We start from the raw sequence: 15,390 nt of genomic DNA on the forward strand, positions 1-15,390 counted from the left end.
TTTTCTTCGTTGCTTTTTAGGAAATGCTATGCCCTTTAATTTTTCAGTTGTTCCAATTAATTTCTTGCCTTTAGTTGTTTATTTTTAACTTACATGTTTGTATATTTCTAATTTGTAGAAACCTGTGCATCCCAAGATTGCAGTGACTGTGTCGATAGTATGCAGCATAAGTGTTTTGCTAGTCCTTGTCTTGGAGTCGAATGCCCAAGTGGCAAGAAATGCTGGTTAGTATATATACATATGTCAATATGATGTATACATGTAACAGTTGTTGTAATATGTTTAACCCCTCCGCATGTTTGGCCTGTCCCAAGTCAGGAGCCTCTGGCCTTTTTTAGTCTTGTATGGTTTTTTTTTTAATTTTAATTCATTTATATGTTTCGGAGTTAAGTGTGACGTCCATTTTCACTGTACTAGTACAAATTTGTTTAGGGGCCAGCTGAAGCCCGCCTCCAGGTGCGGGATTTTCTCGCTGTGTTGAAGTCCGAATGGTGGCCTGAGCTGTTTTCTGCTCTTTGGTCGGGTTGTTGTCTCTTTGACACATTCCCCATTTCCATTCTCAGTTTTATGTAACAGTTGTTGTAAAATGCCGAATGACATACGAATCCCCACCAATCAACAGCTAGATTCCGAGCCCACGCTTAACTTAATTATATGGATTTGACGCTCCATTCTACTTTCTGTTCTGGTAATTTTTTATTTACATCAGTCAATGAAATTTCGGCCTTCACATTCTTGAAGATGTGTACCAGAGGATTCCAAAAGTCTTTCAAACAGAAAGTAGAATGGAGCGTTGTCATATCCATATCTTTTTACGTAAGAAAAATTTTCAAAATGTTCAAGAGACAGTATGCTTATTTTAAAATAAGGAGATGTGGCATGATTGCCAATGAGACAACTATCCCCCCAAAGTTATGCTCAGTTTTTGTTTGTAAGGGAGCTATAAATTTGTTTGAGATAAAATTATCGAAATATGCCTTATTAAGCTGAGAACAACCCAAACTTTAAAAATTTTAGGTGGGGGGGGGGGGGGGGACGCCTGTCATGCCCCAGCCTGAATCCGCCCCTGTGAGGTATATACATGTTCTTGATATATGTGAATGAGACAGTAATCCAACAACAGAAATTGAACTTAAAAAAACAAACTGTTTATCTTAATGTGTTTAATGTGTATCATTTCTTCTTTTTTCAGCACAGACTACTGTGGGGGATGTAATTATCACTGTGTATAAATCTATGAGAGCTGGTTGTAGGTTAAGAGTGGCTGTTTGAAAATAAATGGTTATTGAAGGTTTTCATTTATCTCTTATTATTTTTCAATATCCAGTATACTATTAAATTTCAAACATGCAAAAGTTTTAAATGTCGGACCAAATTTGAAAATAAAAATAAAATCTTAACAAGTTTGCACAAGAGGCTATCAAAATAACAACAAACTGTATTGTATAACATCTATTAGTGTCATTGTTAAATCAATGAAATAACTCCTGAAGGGCAAAAGTGAAAATTGTTAAAATCAAACTTGATCTTTATTTTTTGTCACCAGTGACAATATATGAGGGTCTGGATAAGGGTCCTACATTTTAAGAAATCTTAATTTTTTAAGCCATTTTTCTCTATTCTTTATACTTTTTGCCCATAGTTCTCTATTCTTTATATTTTAACACCTCATTATTCTCTATTCTTTATATCTTAACACCTCAATATTCTCTATTCTTTATTTTTTTGGTCCATTTTTCTCCATTCTTTATATTTTTTACCCTTTATTCTCTATTCTTACACTGTCACCTGTCTGCTGTATAACCACAAATCAATAACTATATTCCCATCTGAAAACCAGGCTAAAAATTACAGACGCACCATGGTTGCATAAGCCAAGTTGCAATTTGTATAGATTAACTGATGTATACATCCTTGACCTTTGATCAAAATCAAAAGGTGTGTTTATCATCTCACCTTACATATGCATTACCAACTAAAATTTGATAAAAGTTGAACATATGATTAAAAAAAAAACACCTAGTCACAAACATTATGCCAAATTTTGGTCTAAGAATAACTGCTGTCACCATGACATTTGACCCCTTATTCGAAAGCTCCAAATAAATTTACCCCATTCTGTAGGGCATTATCAAACCAAAATTTGGTAAAAGTTGGACACATGGTCCAAATGTTAACATCAAGAAACCTTATCATTTTTCCAAAATTTCAGTTAATTAATAGCTGTTGTGAAATTGACTTTTGATTTCAAAATACTTAGGGGTCTTCATCTTCCAACTCTTATTTTTAAAGATAATCAAAATCATAATGACTCAAAAGGTTTTATCCAGATATAGCAAGGTTTACACTGGAAGACATTCATTATATTTTGACTTCTTATCAACCCAGATAATATTAAAATAATAATGTTGATGGATCAAGCTTTTTATTTGTTTTTTTTTTTATTTTAGCCATCCATCACAACACATCAAAACAAAACGAAGAGGATGCATCAATTCTATTTTATTTTGAAGAATTTTGATCAGTGCATCTGATAGTTTTCCATTGTACCCCAGTTCACCATTCCTAGATAGATTTCCAAAGTAACTCAGTTCACCTTTCCTCTATAGTTCTCCAAGGTACCCCAGTTACCCTTTCCAATTTGTATCAAAATGGTAGTGGATGGAAACTTCAAAATCATTGCTACAAAAGCCTGAAGTAGTCAAAAGTTGCATTTTGTAACAAAGGAGTAGTGGATAATTTAAGTCTTATCTTTGATATGAAAGCAGAGGCCTGGGGGCCGAATGGTCTAAGTAGTTCAACTACTGAATTACTAGCCTGTCAACACTGAGGTTGTGAGTTCAAACCCTGCATGTGGCAGGTGCGCTCGACTCCCATCTCAATTGACAAGGAATGTCAGTTTGCCTGCCAAAGGTCCATGGTTCTCTTGGGACACTCCTGGCTTCTTCCACCAATAAAAACTGACTGCCAAAAAAAAGCCAATACTGAAAATAGCATAACACACCAATAAATCAATCACTTGATTATATGAAGGCTAGATCTATCTAATACTATTGGAAGCCCCATATTGTTAAACTCAAAATATATAACACATGTAACATGAGGTGAACAATTTCTTATTAAAAATCTTTTGGATAGAACAAGGAATGAACTGTAAAATTGACAGAAAACTGTTTTTTTTTTTGTATTTTGAAAAGTGAAAATTGTCAATATTAAACTTGACCTCCATTTGTTCATCAGTAACAACATATTAAAATTTTTAAAGCATTGGTCAAGTAATTCATAAGAAACTGCATTAAAAAAAAAAATGCCATTTTCCAATAGATCAAGGACCATAACTCCTGAATGGTAAAAGTGAAAATCCTTAATAGTGAACATGACTTCCATTTTGTCATCTGTAACATTTCAAAACCATTGCAATTGGTAGAAGGGTTCATAAGTTATGAACAGAAATGACAAAAAGTGCCATTTTCCTATACATGAAGTCAATGTGATTTTTTGTTTTATTTCAAAAGGAATTCAACATATTAGAAACAATTAACAACCAAATAAAATATATATGGTATTACACTATAATAGTATATTAAAAAAAAAACACACACAGTGTACATGCAAACAGTCATACTTTTGGTAACTGATTGTTGCCTAATGTCTAACTTTCAATGCAGACAAAATTATTTATGAGACTTAAAAACAATTTCTAGACAAGTTGAAGTTGCGTAAAACTATAATGTATTATTTATATTGAAGAGAAACTTCCTAGAAATTTCAATTTATGCAAATTTTGTATCAACTGAAAGCTGAAAATTTACAGATATTCTTAAAGTTGTAATGAATAATTTGCATAATTATGTTACACAGTAAATAAGTAAGTTATCAGTAGAGTGTGAGCATAAGAAATTCCTAAGGGAAGTTCCTGTTTCAACAAGTTTTGACTTCTTGGAACAAGTTTTCTCTTATATGCAATTCAATGCTGATTTCTGTTGAGCATACATTTAGCAAAGATACAGTCGAAAGATCATATAGGAATCAAAGGGGCAATGAATTAGTGTTTTATCCTGCAGTATAAAAACAGTTGTGACACCATGATTTATTCATTAACAATCATAGAATGTTTAATATATTGCTAATAAAGATTACAAATTTTAAAGTATTACAATTTATATTATATGGGTAGATTTAGGTATTAGTGTAAACACCTACATCATTGAACAAAATAATAAATAAAGCAAATTGCTCGTCCACAAATCAACATAGTGTCAAAATATAATGTCAATCCCCCTGAAGTAAATATATGTCATGCCCCTTGAAGTAAATGCAATGTCACACCCTTTGTAGTAAATTTAATAATGTCACGCCCTGAAGTAAATGAAATGTCACGCCCTGAAGTAAATGAAATGTCACGCCCCTTGAAGTAAATGTAATGTCATGCCCCTTGAAGCAAAAATTCTAAATTGGGCCAAAGCCTGAATTAGATCAATGACATTCAATAACATTGGAAAAATTACAAATAAAAAATAAACAAGCAAACAATAGATACTTCAATCTTAAATATTGCACGATAAAAATAACATTGATCACAGGCTGTCAATAGATTGGTTTCTACTGACACAATTTGAACAAGAGTTACTTCCCTTTTATCAACATGTTGGAGGTCTAAATGCGAAAATTTCTTCATAAATTAGCCAAATTTAACTTGTTATACTGATTACTAGACTTTAGAAACAGGTTTTTTTTAACCATTTTGATATAGCTTTGCTTAATTCATCCCTACGATCAAGTTAGGTCTCTTATCAGACTTGTGTGTATTGCATGTTTCAATTTGGTAAGTCAAATCAAATAACTATTGAAATAAGATAATAAACCGTTAATCCCTCCAAAATGACAGCCAAGGGAAATAAAGCAACTCAAATTACGTCATTCGAAACCTATAGCTATATATAATTAAAAATTACCATGAACAAAAACTCTTTTTTATTAAAAAAAACAATACTGTAAATTCAAAAACATATGCCCTGATTTATCATGGCAACAAGTGTGACTATACGTTTAAAAAAAACTTGAATCCTTACTTTTGATAGAATTATTTAAATGCAGCATTTCTTTAATACATTATACCGGTAGTCTAATTAGTAGTTTTTGCCCATTGTTCAAAATCTCACTAATAAGTGCACACAATAATTTCTGAATTTACTTTCTCTTTTTAAACATAATGTTTGTGATGTCTGAAGAATTTTTTCAAAACCTGTCAAAGAAAGTCAGTTATTATTAATGATTATCATAACAACTCATTCTACATGTAAATTATCATAACACAATGTTTCAGTGAAACTCATAACTTTTGTAATGCTTTACCCTCGAGGTACAGCTGTTGAAATTCCAAACCAATTTCCATTTGAAGTCTTCCGGGTTTATTTCAATGAGATCCATGGATAATGAGATGTACCAAGTGTTTATTGAGTTTAGAATGTAACAAAGTACATGAATAATGGAAATAGCCCCCAGTCCATTGTATCATTAACAAAGGCTTAAAACAAATACTGACATAAACATGATCAAATAACAATCAAAATAAAAACGAAATATAATATTTCTATTAATCATACAGATTTAAGTTTCTTGTCTTTCAGTTTCTTCACTATCATACCTGGAACTAACGCCACAACTGCTATAGCACCTAATTTCAATAATGTCCCTGAGGTAAATATATCATTTGTAGATTTGATCTCTGATAACATTCCACCAGTTTGCACACATATAAAGTTAAATGGCATCAAACCTACAAAAAAAGCAAACATATTTGGTATTCACTGGCATATTTACATTGACATGACAGGTGACACATGCAGATTTCACATTGACATGACAGGTGACACTTGCATATTTACACTGACATAACAGATGACACTTGCATATTTCACATTGACATGACAGGTGACACTCATATTTAAATTGCCATGACAGGTGAAACTTGTTGATTTCAGATTGACATGACAGGTGACACATGCAGATTTCACATTGACATGACAGGTGGCATCTGCATATTTACATTGACAAGACAGGTGACACATGCAGATGCCACGTACACGACATGTGGCATCTGCATATTTACATTGACATGACAGTTGACACTTTTATATTTACTGACATGACAGGTGACACTTTCATATTTACATTGACATGACAGGTTACACTTTTATATTTACACTGACATGACAGGTGACACTTTTATATTTACACTGACATGACAGGTGACACTTTTATATTTACACTGACATGACAGTTGACACTTTTATATTTACACTGACATGACAGGTGACACTTTTATATTTACACTGACATGACAGGTGACACTTTCATATTTACATTGACATGACAGGTGATGCATGCATAGCCAGAGACACTTACCCTGTAGAAGCAACCGGTTTGATTAGTACATTTTTTTTTCTTTTTCTTCATGTTTGTATGGAGTCCTATAGTGTATTCAAACAGATAAAAAAGGTCAGCTGAGCTGAAATGGTGAGCACTTGAATAACAATAACTAATTTTGGAATGATCTTAAAAAACATTAATGACATAAGATTAGAATAAAATGTTTAACTTTTTCTTGAGGATCCATTAAGATTTTTCCAGTATTGAAGAATGTGTCTATGGGACACAGTTGCCCCTGCTTGTAAATATGCTAGAGTCAATATACTACTAATTCAACATTTTTTTCATTTATAAAGGGACATAACTCAAGAAAGGTGGAAGTGACACCACCTTAATATGGACTTGATCTGTGTTTGGTGGTAATAAGCATTTTGTATAAGTTTTGTAACATTTGGTTGTGGCAAAGTAAAGTGAGAGTGCATAAACTACAAATTCAGCATTTTTTCCATTTATAAAGGGACATAACTCCAGCATGGTGAAAGTGAAGCCACCCAAATTCAAAATTAGATCCTATTTGGAGGTAATTAAATTGTATATAAGTTTCATAACATTTGGTTGAGGCAAACTGAAGCTTGAGAACGGAAACCAATTGCGGGACAAACGTACAGACAGATGTACTGACTGACAAGGGTAAACCTTAATGTCCAATTGCCTGGCAGCTGGGATGGGGCATAAAAAATATTCTTTGATTCATGATTTTTTTATTAGTTGTTATTGGCTCTTTGGCTCTGCTATTGGATTTTCTCATTTGAATTGTTTTACATTTGTCATTTCAGGGCCATTTATAGCTTGCTGTGCTGTTTGGGTTTTGCTCATTGTTGAAGGCCATTTAGTAACTATAGTTGCTAGCTTTTACATTGTTTGGTCTCTGGTGGAGAGTTGTCTCATTGGCAATCATATCACATCTTCTTTGTTCTATTAAGAGAAAAAAAAGTCTGATGCACTAGAATGAATGCAATTGGTTAGACAAATGACATTGTTCAATACTAATCAACTTCTGAGACTGCTTCCCTACTCTAAATGTTAATAATCAGAAATATGTTTTGTTCTTTTGTTAGACTTACCTATTAATACTGATAGGAAGAACATATGAATTGGTACATTCACTATAGGTGATGCCATATTTAGAAACCAATTAGGTGTCATAGGAAAAAATCGTAAAAATAACAAGAAAAACATTAAACTGTCTCTGTTTTCTTCTACCTGGAAAAAATGTATGACAAAATAAAGTGATAGAACATTATTTCATAGTTGTCATCCTTCAAAACCTCCAAACAGAGAGAACTCACCCTCAACAAAAATGTTTTGGCGGAGATTTACCGTAGCCCCATTTCATATTTCATAAGCTACTTTCTTTTATTTGTAGTAACAACAAAAATGCAAGTAAAATATTTTATTTTGACATTTAATATTTTGTTAGATTTTTTGTTGTTGAGATCAGGTGAATTGACACATATATATGTTGTGGTTACCTATAGTTGCTTACATCAATATTATTTGGTTTCTGGTGGAGAGTTGTCTCAATGGCTATATCATACCACATCTGGCACGTCTTATTTTATATATAAGAGCTGTTCCAAAATGATGGGTGGTTTGGGTTAATTTTCAAACAGCCCTTAGTTGATTTGCCTATAGTCATGAACCAATACAGCTCTAGAAATGTATTACACATATTTGCATATAATCATGATCTGATACCAATTCCATAGGTCATGTAGGTCATAAAGATATGTTGATTTCTGTTTTCAATATGTAATATTTACAGTAGGTGTTCAACTTCTACCTACAACTGCTGATCTTTTATTAGATTAAAGACAAATCATTTGATTCCATCATATTTTTTCAATTTGTATGAAAACCACCCAGGGTTACAGAATTATGACCTCTGACCACATAACAAATCATCACTATCGTTTTGCATTGTTTGTGTACTTCCTGCAAACTGTCAAACTTGAAAAAACAACATAAAAAATATGGAGGAGCTTGTAGTTCAGTGGTTGTCGTTGGTTCATGTCTGTCATATTTGTTTTTTTGTAAACTGTTTTGTTATAAATTAGGCCTTTAGTTTTCTCAATTGAATTGAATTGTTTCATATTTTTCATGTCAGGGCCTTTTATAGCCGACCATACGGTATGGGTTTTTCTCATTGTTGAAGGCCGTATGGTTGCCTATAATTGCTTACATCCACTTCATTTGAACTTTGGTAGATAGTTGTCTCATTGGCAATCATACCACTTCTCCTTATCTTTATTTAATAGATGTAGATACAAATATATAAATTATTTGATGATAGATTGTGTCCTTTTGTCAACAATTTTTGGAATTCTTTAAAACTGCAATTCATAACTGACAAAAAATACAAACCTTTCCTTGTAGAAAGTGAACTTTATCTGGAAAGAATCTTTCAATGTGCTGCTTGCCAAAATATTTAGACAAAAGATAGCAACATGAGGCCCCAGTGGCTGATAAAACACACACTAGAGGAAACGATGTCCATACACCAAATAATGCTCCACCTAATAAATTCTGTAACAAAAAATAACATACAGATCAACAATTGCAGGTGTTAATACAAAAATAAAGTTATTTCGGATAAATTCTGCAATCAATTAATTTAGAAATCATTGTGGTGTTTTTATTGATACATGAAGAAGTGTTTTAAATACTGTAAATTCAGAAATTATTGCGAGGTTTTTATTAATGCGAATAATGCGACTGGGTGAGTATCATAATAATAAGAACTCACATTCTGATAACTGAAATATAGACCTGTATGCACTTTTTTTTTTCGAAATTGCAATAATAATAATTTTTGTCCATTCTTGAAAAATCGCAATAATAAAAGACGCAATTATTTCTGAATTTACTGTACATTGTTCAATGCAATTTAATGAAATGGTCTGCTGTCCCACATAGCATAGGATGCAGGGTTTGTCTAGCAAACTCCTTCTTTAGATTTCAGAATGCTGACTTTTCATTTTCATGGGAAATTAGACATTCATCCAGCTGACACCTCATACAGTTTTCAATCTAAAACATTTAATTATGCAGGATGTCAGTACATTAAAGATACTAAATGTTATAAGAATATGCATATTGTGAGGACTGGGTAGGACAAACATCAATTAAAGTTAAACAATGTTTTAATTTTAAGAATCAATAGACCACTTTCGAGTTTGTTGCATTTCCGTCAAAAACTTTGGTTTTAGTGAACATTATTTGTGCATTTAGAGGCATCGTCACTTCCTTCCTATGTTGAGCAAGCGGTTGAAAAAATATGATGGTATATTGCATGAATTATTCGGCAAATTAAATTTTTATAATTGATAATCAGCACTGCTGTCATTAGGGAATTGTGATTAAGTACCTACAGAACAAACATTATTTCTATTTTATCCTGAATAATGACGATCATGAAGACGCTTGAAGAACTTTAATAGTACAGGGATACAGGCGATCCCCTCTATCTGGTAAATGACGTCAGAAAGGTGCGCATAATATATATACTTACTATATGTGTACTTACCAGGAATACAGAGCCAGGAATAGCAAATGTTTGTTTATATACGTAGGCACTACAGAATAACAGTAAAACATAGAGTGAATGTTCTGTTTTATAAAGCTGCAGTGTGGAGGCTAATGATGTCAACTCTTCTAAATTGGATGGAAATGTTAATCTGGAAAACATCAATATGTTTGCATTGCAATTAAACTTAATAATAAGGTGTTATTAAATTCCAGTATTGTTTATAGGCCCATGTATAAGATTCCAGGTTAGCTGTATTACTCTCCCCAAGAGCCATAATTGATGATACTGGAAAATGGTAGCATCTGTATTAAGGTTTATTATACACATTTTCAGGCCTTTTATAGGTTTCTATATGGTATGGGTTTTGCTCATTGCCGTACAATCACCTTTTGTTGTTTAGATCTACCTCATTTATATGGTGGATAGTTGTCCCATTGACAATTCTTACTTTTATATATGTCACATGTAAGGATTTTGTTGCTGTGTTGAACATGTTGAAGACACATTGGTGTCCTCAGGCCGTTTTCTGCTCTTTGGTCGGTTTGTTGTCTCTTTGACATATTCCCCGTTTCCATTCTCTTTTCTATAAACACACAAATGGTTTGTTCTTTTTCAGTTCAGGTCAAACATAACTTAAATGGCATGTTTATGTTCTTTTAGTTGACCAAGCATAACAAACCTGACATAACAAACCTGACATAACAAACCTGACATAACAAACCAAACATAACAAACCTGACATTTGTTTTATGTTCTCTTCCCTTCAGTTCAGGACAAACATATCTAATTTGTTTTGGTTTTTTGTATATTTTCCGCCTTTTAATTCAGAATTAAGAATGTAGTCATTTCAGGTTTCAGAATTTTTGTTAGATATTTGGACTCCTTGAGTTTTTTCCTACGATACAGAGTAAAATATTCCTTACAATTTGAGACCCAAATTATGCCTGAGCTAAATATAAGGTAAAAGCCCGAGTCAGCCTTTTCCCGCCATCTTTTAAAATCAAATATCTCTAAAAGGAGTTCCATACCCTATCAAATTTTTAGCTTATTTTGTTCCTTAATTAACCAAATTGAATGCTCTTCTGATTTATAGTATCAATTTTAAATTCCAGACTTTTTTAATTTCACCTGACTACATCCTTAATTAACATAAACCATGCTAACCTTGCATTTTTATCTTCTTCACCCTTTAGTTCCGGGACATTTGTGGATAGAATGTATAAATAAGCAGTAAATAGTCCCAGGACAGTTGGTATCCATAAAACAGATCCCATTATGCATACTGCAATAAAAAATAATGTAATTATAATGTACATGATATATACAAAATATTTATAGTCTTTTCAAAGATGAAAGGCAGCAATAATTTAAATTTGGACAACCACTGAATAAAATGTATAAATTTGGATAGGGGCAGAAATTATTTGTTTGTAAATCTCCTTTTTTTCTATTCAACAACAATATTGTTCATGTCGTAACAATTAATCCACTGACACAGCTATCTTAGTGAAGGTTACGTTTCATTAGTACCAGAAGTAGGTAGATAAAATGCATGTTGTTAGTCATTTACACAAATATTATAACATTAATAAATAAACATGATGAATAATATCATTAAGTCATATGTAACTTCAAATTTTAAAAAAAAGTTGAAAATGTTGTATATATTTGAAAGGCTATACTACAATGTACTATAAAATAAGTATGTGTGATCTTTCTTTAAAAAAAAATCCTTTATATGATGAAAATCTTCATAAATGTATACATACTGCTATTGAATTATTGTCTTCCCATATTCTAATTTGCCAATAATTTCCCATATGCAGTGACCTTAACTACAAGACCTCTGATTAAAACTTCGACCACCTCACAGCACAAGTTCGAGGGAAAAACCATGATGAAAGAGAGTAAAGAATAAGCACTGGAAGGTAAATATTAATAACTAATTGGAGTTCTTGCTCTTCGTCTATCATGTCTATTGTTGACATGTTGCAAGTTAAAATTCTGCCTGGGTTTGTTTGGTCATGTTGGTCATAGAGTCTGTTTGCCCTACTTTTATAGAAAAATATGAATATTAATGGTATTACAGTTTTATAAACTTATATAAATGTGTCTATGGTAAATATTAAAGAAAATATATATTTCTCAAAATTCTTGAAAAAACATGAAAATATTAAAAAAATTAATGACTATAGCTAGTTTTTTTGAGTAATTGGCGTCATGGTTACATTTGTTTTTATTTTGAATTACTTTAAATGACTATCATGATGGTTGATTGTAACTTAGAAAGCTGATTTAATAGGTACGAGTGCGAATGGACCAAGATTCGGTTATTATGAGCCATTTGGGTGATTGCCTCAAGCGGAAGCAAGTCAACTTGTACCATTGAAAACTTGTACCAAGTCAACTCGTACCAATTTTAACTCATACCACTGCGAAGTCGTACCATTGCAAACTCGTACCATTAAAAATATATGCAATGTTTTTGAAAATCTTTATAAAATATTAATTGATTTTCCTGAATTTTATACAATATATGTATATACAGATGTTTTATGAATTGTTTTTGCAAATCTTTATAAAACAAAATTTAATTTCTTATTTACCATTCTATCACAGGCACTTGTCTCTGAAAAAAAATTCCTATATACCTTGGTGAGAGTAAATCCAGAAAGCATTTATAAAGGGTTGTTTTCAATTTTTATAAATGTTGCTTGATAGACAGAGAAGCAGCAAATACCAATTTTAAAGCATTTTGTTGCTTTCTTTCATCTTTTTCTCGTGCGGTAACTATATCTTTGCGGCAGAATTTTGAATTTTGTTATATTTTTACGAAGATTTAATATTTGGCACGTGGATGTATGGCCCAATAGGGTCAGAAGTGGTCTATTGCATAGCAACATAAGGATTTCATAAAAAACTCAATAACCATCTCAGATCTCCCCGTTTGTTAGATGTCTAGAAAATGATGAAATTATTAATTTGATTACCCAGTTTAATTGTTGTTTTCATTATTACTATTTACCAGCTCGTATATTGTTGTTGTGAACTCGTATAGTTAAAGCAGATTCCTTACGGCACATTGACAAAATATTTACTGCAGTTAAGAGTTTGATAGTACTCGTTTTTTATTCACGTAGGACATGTAGGACAACGAGGTCCGCATCTCAATCATTCTATATGCTGTATTGGTGAATATATCCCAATATTTTAACAAGTACATGTCTACCAACCTATACCTCGATAACTTGGATCAGTCGATGGACAAGGCGTTCGTATCTAAACACAGTTGTAAAATCAAATAAACATGTCATTAGTCTTTCTAAAATAAAAATATATCAACTATTGTTCAATTATTCGGTGTCAGACTATTGGGGTGTCTGACCAATGGGGTGTCGGACCAATGGGGTGTCGGACCATGGGGTGTCGGACTAATGGGGTGTCGGACATAGGGGGTGTCAGACTAATGGGGGTGTAGGCATATCGGGGCTTCCCCCTTGGGGGAAAAGACAAACCGAAGAGATATTAGAAGGTTGATCTCTATGTCAAAGTAGGCGGCAACTTTCATCTACAGAGACCCCCAAAATACCCATTCGTTGGAAACTCCAGTCTGTGTACCAGAGATGTGTGTGGGCGGGTGAAAATCACCCTTCTGATGTACTGAAATTTCCTGTGCCCCTGATCAGAATCGACCTCAGCACTGTAGCCATTGGTCTTATTAACCACTAGACCATCAGCCCAAATTGTTATACCCTGAGACTACTATAACACATAGTAGTCTCAGTTATACCTTCATTTATTAATTGAGATAGAATACACTATTTGATGGACATTCGCGACAGGTTCTGCCTCAGTACCAACTTCAAGTGTGTATGTCAAAGTGGGCAGTAAGAAACTAAAGAATAAAGTATAAAGATTAATGAGATGAAAACGCAGAATTAGGATACAAGTGGGGGAAAAGCTTACGGGTCCTGTCAGGTTTTTGGGGGGTTTCTTGACAAAATGCGGCATTGATTAAACATCACTAAGTGGTCATCAAAGCTTGGTATGGTATATGTTAAAAGATGGGATAGCTGATTTGGACTAAATGCAAAATACCTATTATTTCGTAAAACAAAATGCAGATGACAAAGTTCTAAATTTGTTATTGTCTGATAAGTACACGTCAAGTTGTTTACATTTCACCGGGTACTTCAAACGCACCAGAGAGTCTGTCGAGGAAGAAAATATCTTATTATCGGCCCATAAAACCTATCGGCCTTCTTTTTTTTTAAATGAACAGAATGAACAGAGAAGCAAAAGTTACAAAAATTCACCTTATTGCAAAAAAAGATTTTTTTTTTATGTTTGCGACAATTTTTATTTTTCTAAATATTTGAATTTCAGGGAAAGGTGAAAATATTGAAATATAAAAAAGAATAATCTAAATAATACCAAAAACTATAAAATTGACAAGCGTCGGCGGTTAATGTACCCGATTCAACTGAGTCTAGTAGATATTTATATTTTTTTGCCATCAAAATTTCAAATAAAATTTGCTAAATAACTTGTTGGTGTAAATAAAGCTGCAGTTAACACAGCAGTTTTAGCAGAAATAGGTCTGTCCCTTTTGCTATTGATGCTTTACATATAGACTTCTGTAGACATTTTGGTGCCATTTGATAAATGCAAAATGAGTAGAAAGTTGTGCTTCAAATGCCTATAAATGTAGTTTATTTGCATAATAGTTTTGTAGCCAAATTGAAAAATGCTCTAGAGTCTTTCAAAAATAGGGTTCTTCTCAGTTCTTCTTCCACATTTGTTCCAAATACTGCCCACATTCAACATGATGAATATTCTGGCAAGTATTGGAAATCGAAATACATTCAGCTAAACAAGATATGCCTGGTTAATGCTATAGGAAAAAAATATTTTAAAGATATATATAGATTTCTGAAAAAAAAACCCAGTCTTTTTAATGACCAAGATAAGTCTAAACAAACTAAGAAAATTACACAGAAAATTAAAAAGTGATAACAAATAAGAATTTTTTTATCAACAGATTTAGACAGTTACATGATATCTAATTTTATTAAGATAAGATTAAGTAATAGTAATCTAGTTATTGAACAGAGAAGACACCGTAAATTACCCCTTGAAAAAAGATCATGTCCCCTCTGTAAAAAAAAGGTTGAAAATGAATATCATGTTGCTTTAAAATGTCAAATTTTCAAGAAAAACGTACGTAGGAAAATATTTTTTCAGGAAGTAGAGATTATAGTCCCATCTTTCGACAAAATGTCTGATGAGGAAAAATTTACATTTATGTTTACATTTAATGAGTACGACAGAACTAGAATTATTATTAAGGGTGTTAATGCATGCATGATTTATATGAGGGTCTGGATGGGGTCCTTCATTTCTGTATTCTGTATTTTTTTTGCCCATTA

General features: G+C 32.4%; 1 protein-coding gene across 1 annotated transcript; it reads right to left on the minus strand.

Moving 5' to 3' along the window:
• Positions 1-3,489: 3,489 nt before the first annotated feature.
• On the minus strand, positions 3,490-14,160 carry LOC127717913 (transmembrane protein 41A-A-like). Its single transcript, XM_052223781.1, has 6 exons — positions 14,060-14,160; positions 11,126-11,243; positions 9,959-10,109; positions 8,797-8,958; positions 7,497-7,635; positions 3,490-5,779 (listed from the first exon to the last, which is right to left on the minus strand). Exons 2-6 carry the CDS (start codon positions 11,233-11,235, stop codon positions 5,601-5,603), a joined length of 741 nt encoding a protein of 246 aa, XP_052079741.1. The 5' UTR covers positions 11,236-11,243; positions 14,060-14,160; the 3' UTR covers positions 3,490-5,600.
• Positions 14,161-15,390: the final 1,230 nt, after the last annotated feature.

This window comes from Mytilus californianus, unplaced genomic scaffold (assembly GCF_021869535.1).
Source record: "Mytilus californianus isolate M0D057914Y unplaced genomic scaffold, xbMytCali1.0.p SCAF_10, whole genome shotgun sequence".
Classification (NCBI taxonomy): domain Eukaryota; kingdom Metazoa; phylum Mollusca; class Bivalvia; order Mytilida; family Mytilidae; genus Mytilus; species Mytilus californianus.